This window comes from Frankliniella occidentalis, unplaced genomic scaffold (assembly GCF_000697945.3).
Source record: "Frankliniella occidentalis isolate FOCC.00 unplaced genomic scaffold, Focc_3.1 Scaffold158, whole genome shotgun sequence".
Classification (NCBI taxonomy): Eukaryota; Metazoa; Arthropoda; class Insecta; order Thysanoptera; family Thripidae; genus Frankliniella; species Frankliniella occidentalis.
The window spans coordinates 2,662-5,971 of record NW_026267284.1 but is presented as its reverse complement, the minus strand read 5'-3'; the positions used below and the strand labels follow the sequence as shown (position 1 = coordinate 5,971).

Here is a 3,310-nt window from a genome sequence, read left to right as displayed (position 1 = left end):
CGGGAATAATCACGTTTTCCATTAACGTTATCTTCATCTGCCAATATTGCCCGCCACGCTCTCCCACCCAAAACCCGCTCCTCTCCTCTCGTCATGGTCTCTGTCAATACCACAATCACCATACCAACCAACCACAGCCGCCGGCACCGCCATCGTTCGTCTCGCCCGCGCCCGCGAGGTGCGATGGTAGACGGGGCCGACCTCTCCACAAGTGGACGAGCACAGCCCGGCGCGGCGAGGCGCAGAAGTGCTCAGGTGGTGTAAAAAGACCTCTCCCAGGACGATCCGCTCCGCGCTCAAGCCTGAAGCCTACCTTTCCCCGCTGACGCCACCGCCGTCGGCCCCCGTACCACCGGCACAGGCCAAAAGCCTTTTTTTTTTCAATCTCGACGATTGATCAGAAGCCCCCCACCCCCCCTCCCTGTTCTTTCCACTCCCCCGGGGCAAGCAGTGAGGCGAGGCAAGCGCGTAGAGCAAGGAGCACGAATTAATTGAAAAGCCATTGTCACGAGGGGAAGGGAAGGGGAGTGGGGATCTAGGTTTGTCTCCGCACCACTTCGCGTGGCACCCCCCACCCTCCTCCCCCCTAACCCGTCCCGCTTCCACTCTCCAAGGGGGGGGGGGGTCCCCTGTCGCTATAGCCGCGCGGACACCGTGGGGTAGGTAAGGGGTTTGTGGCTCTCTCGTTGAGGAGAGTGAGAGGGAGGGGAGGGAGTGCGGATGAGAGAGAGAGTGGGGGAAGGGCGGTAGAAAGGGGACCTACGGGGCAAGGTGTGCGCGGCGGAGAGGAGGGCCAGAGAGGGATGCAAATTCAATCGAGGCTGTTCACCCCCAGGGGGACAGAAATCGTCGTCGCTGAGTGGTGTTGCGGGGCGACGAGGTCGGTGGAGGGGTCTGGCGCGGAGCCAGGGGTGGAGGGGTGACGACGGGTAGCCCGGGCTCGGTCACGACACGGTGTAGTTGATGGTGATGACGTTGATTATGAGAAGTCGCCGAGTGGTGCAGAACGTGGGGCCGTTGTGCGGCCGCGCTGTCGCTCGTCGCCGTGTTCACGGGGGATGGCGGCGGCGCGGTGGGTGCGCGCCCGAGGGGCCTGCCCCCACCGGCTCTCGAGGTTACCGCCCCGCCCCCGCGAGGCCCACCGCCGGCGCCTGTGTTTTCTGAATCCATTACAGAAGCCGTAGTTGTGTACTCTTGTACTCGCGCTCCAGAGCAAACAGGTTGGAGAGGCGAGCGCAGACAGCGCAGGGCCCGGCTGCGCGCTGCGCGGCACGGCAAGGGCACGGCACGGCGAGAGCTCGGATTGCTTGTGCGTCTCGCGCCACACGGGCTCGTGCAGACAACACCGCGCACACTCGGCATACAGGAGTCCCTTTCATCCCCGCGAGTGCAGTGGTGTGGGGAGAGGGAGAGAGACAGAGACACAGAGACTGGGAGAGAGAGAGAGAGAAAGAGAGAGAAAGAGAAGGGTTAGGCTCAACCAGAGTTAGGCTAAAACCCCAACCCTTAAGCTCAATACACACCGTCATGGATTTCTAGAGCAGACCAGGGAGAGAGACTCTAGCACGCTCTTGCCCATCGCCCGAGGGCCCAGGAAAGCCCTCCCTCTCACAATGTTGCCCTCTTTTTATTTCGCAGGGCAGTCGGCAGGCTATCTCCTTTGATGGTTTTGATTACAGCAGTCCACTTAATTAGCGCTGTCGGGTCGCGTAGGGTAGAGGGAGAGACGGGGGCGGGCAGAGGGACGTAGAGCTGGTCATTTCACTCCTCAAACAGCGTCTCCTCGATCCTCTTTAAGGCTCGCTTCTGACGAATGGAGATGTTACTGCTGCCGTTAGCTGCTGTTTGCTGTGTCAATCCCAGAGCACCGTTTGCTCCCATTCATAATACGGACGGCGACGCTCTTTTCATTTCATTGGCAAACACGAAGGGGAGGGGAGGGGTAGAGTGGAAGGAGTTCGAGCGAGGAGAAAGGGGAATGGCGGGGGAGGAGCAGTCTTTCCCATGGCCCTTCCCGCTCACCCCCGCTGCCCCCCAACAAGGCTCACAATGCATTATTCATCTTCGAGAATCAAAGTGGCCCGCGACCCGTGTCTCCGGCCAATACGGCGCTGCGCGGAGGGTGACGCCCCCGGGACACCTCGCTGATGAGCCCGGGGAGGGAGGATCAGATGATCAGAGGTGCCGGGCCGGGGCTGCGCGGCCCTGCCCTCATGCTGGGTCTACGATGCCCTCATGCCGGGGCTGCGAAGCCTTAGGGAAGGCCATGTCTGCGATGCCCTCATGCCGAGGCTGCGAGGCCCTCATGCCGGGGCTGCGAGGCCCGCATGCCGGGGCTACGATACCCTCATGCCGGGGCTGCGAAGCCCTAGGGAAGGCCATGGCTGCGAGGTCCTCATGCCGGGGCTGCGAGGTGCTCATGTCGGGGCTGCGAGGCCCTCAGGCAGCTGCACGGCGCTTGACGGCCGCGGGGGCGGCGGGGTTCCTGTTGGCGTTGCGGCCCAGCGCGTAGACGTCGAAACCCTGGCGCCGCATGACGACGCCGCGGTAGAAGGACACCTCGGCGAGGAGCGCCAGCGCCGACACCAGGTAACCCGCGCCCAGCGCCACCAGCGCGCCGTACAGCTTGCGCAGCTCCATCAGGGCCTGCAAAAGTAGCGCGGAGAACCTATCAAATTAGATTTGGCCTTGGCCAGCTTCATAAAAGTTCTATGGAAACGTCTTTGGTGTAGCGGAAGAAGAACTGAAACGGAAGTCAGAAATAAGGGTACGAGATGAAAGACAACCCTGCGCCGATTTTACTTTTGCGTTTGCTTTGTATTTTGAAGCGGGAAGGTCAAAAGAATGTCTCATTCCGGTATTAAGTTGCTGTCACTGTCTACTTCATGCTCTGTCTTGCTTGTCTCTGCTATTGCAAACCTTTATGGAGTTGCTCTACTGTAAATGCCTTTCACGTCTCGGGATGAAAGGTTTTGGAGTGATTCAACAGTGCGCGCTGAATCTAAGGTGGCAAGGAGCGCGCGCGATCGGAACTCTGAGTGCGATGTCAGCATCAGGCGGAGCGTTTCCGCGATCGTCGCCGCATCTCTTTCCGGGCCAGCAGGTTCCACCAAGTGCAGGCCACTCCCGCCAGCATCGGCTGGGATGGGACCACGAAACCATCACCTGACAGGCGAACGCGCGAACGGGCGCACCGCAGCCAGCAGAGCCTTGAAACGGAAGGAGCACCGACAATTCGGTCAATTGCCACCCCAAAGACCGGATGGTACGGTGCGGCATCCCTCGAGGGACAAAGGAGAAGGGGGGGGGG

General features: G+C 61.1%; 1 protein-coding gene across 1 annotated transcript in view; it reads right to left on the bottom strand.

Annotated features, from left to right (window-relative positions):
• Positions 1-2,439: 2,439 nt before the first annotated feature.
• The window catches only part of LOC127750245 (uncharacterized), a gene marked incomplete at its 5' end in the record, with an annotated part of 1,659 nt that continues 788 nt past the window's right edge, over positions 2,440-3,310 (bottom strand). Inside the window, one exon of the mRNA XM_052271343.1 lies at positions 2,440-2,646. Within this exon, the coding sequence (XP_052127303.1) occupies positions 2,440-2,646 (207 nt within the window). The remainder of the gene's footprint in view (positions 2,647-3,310) is intronic.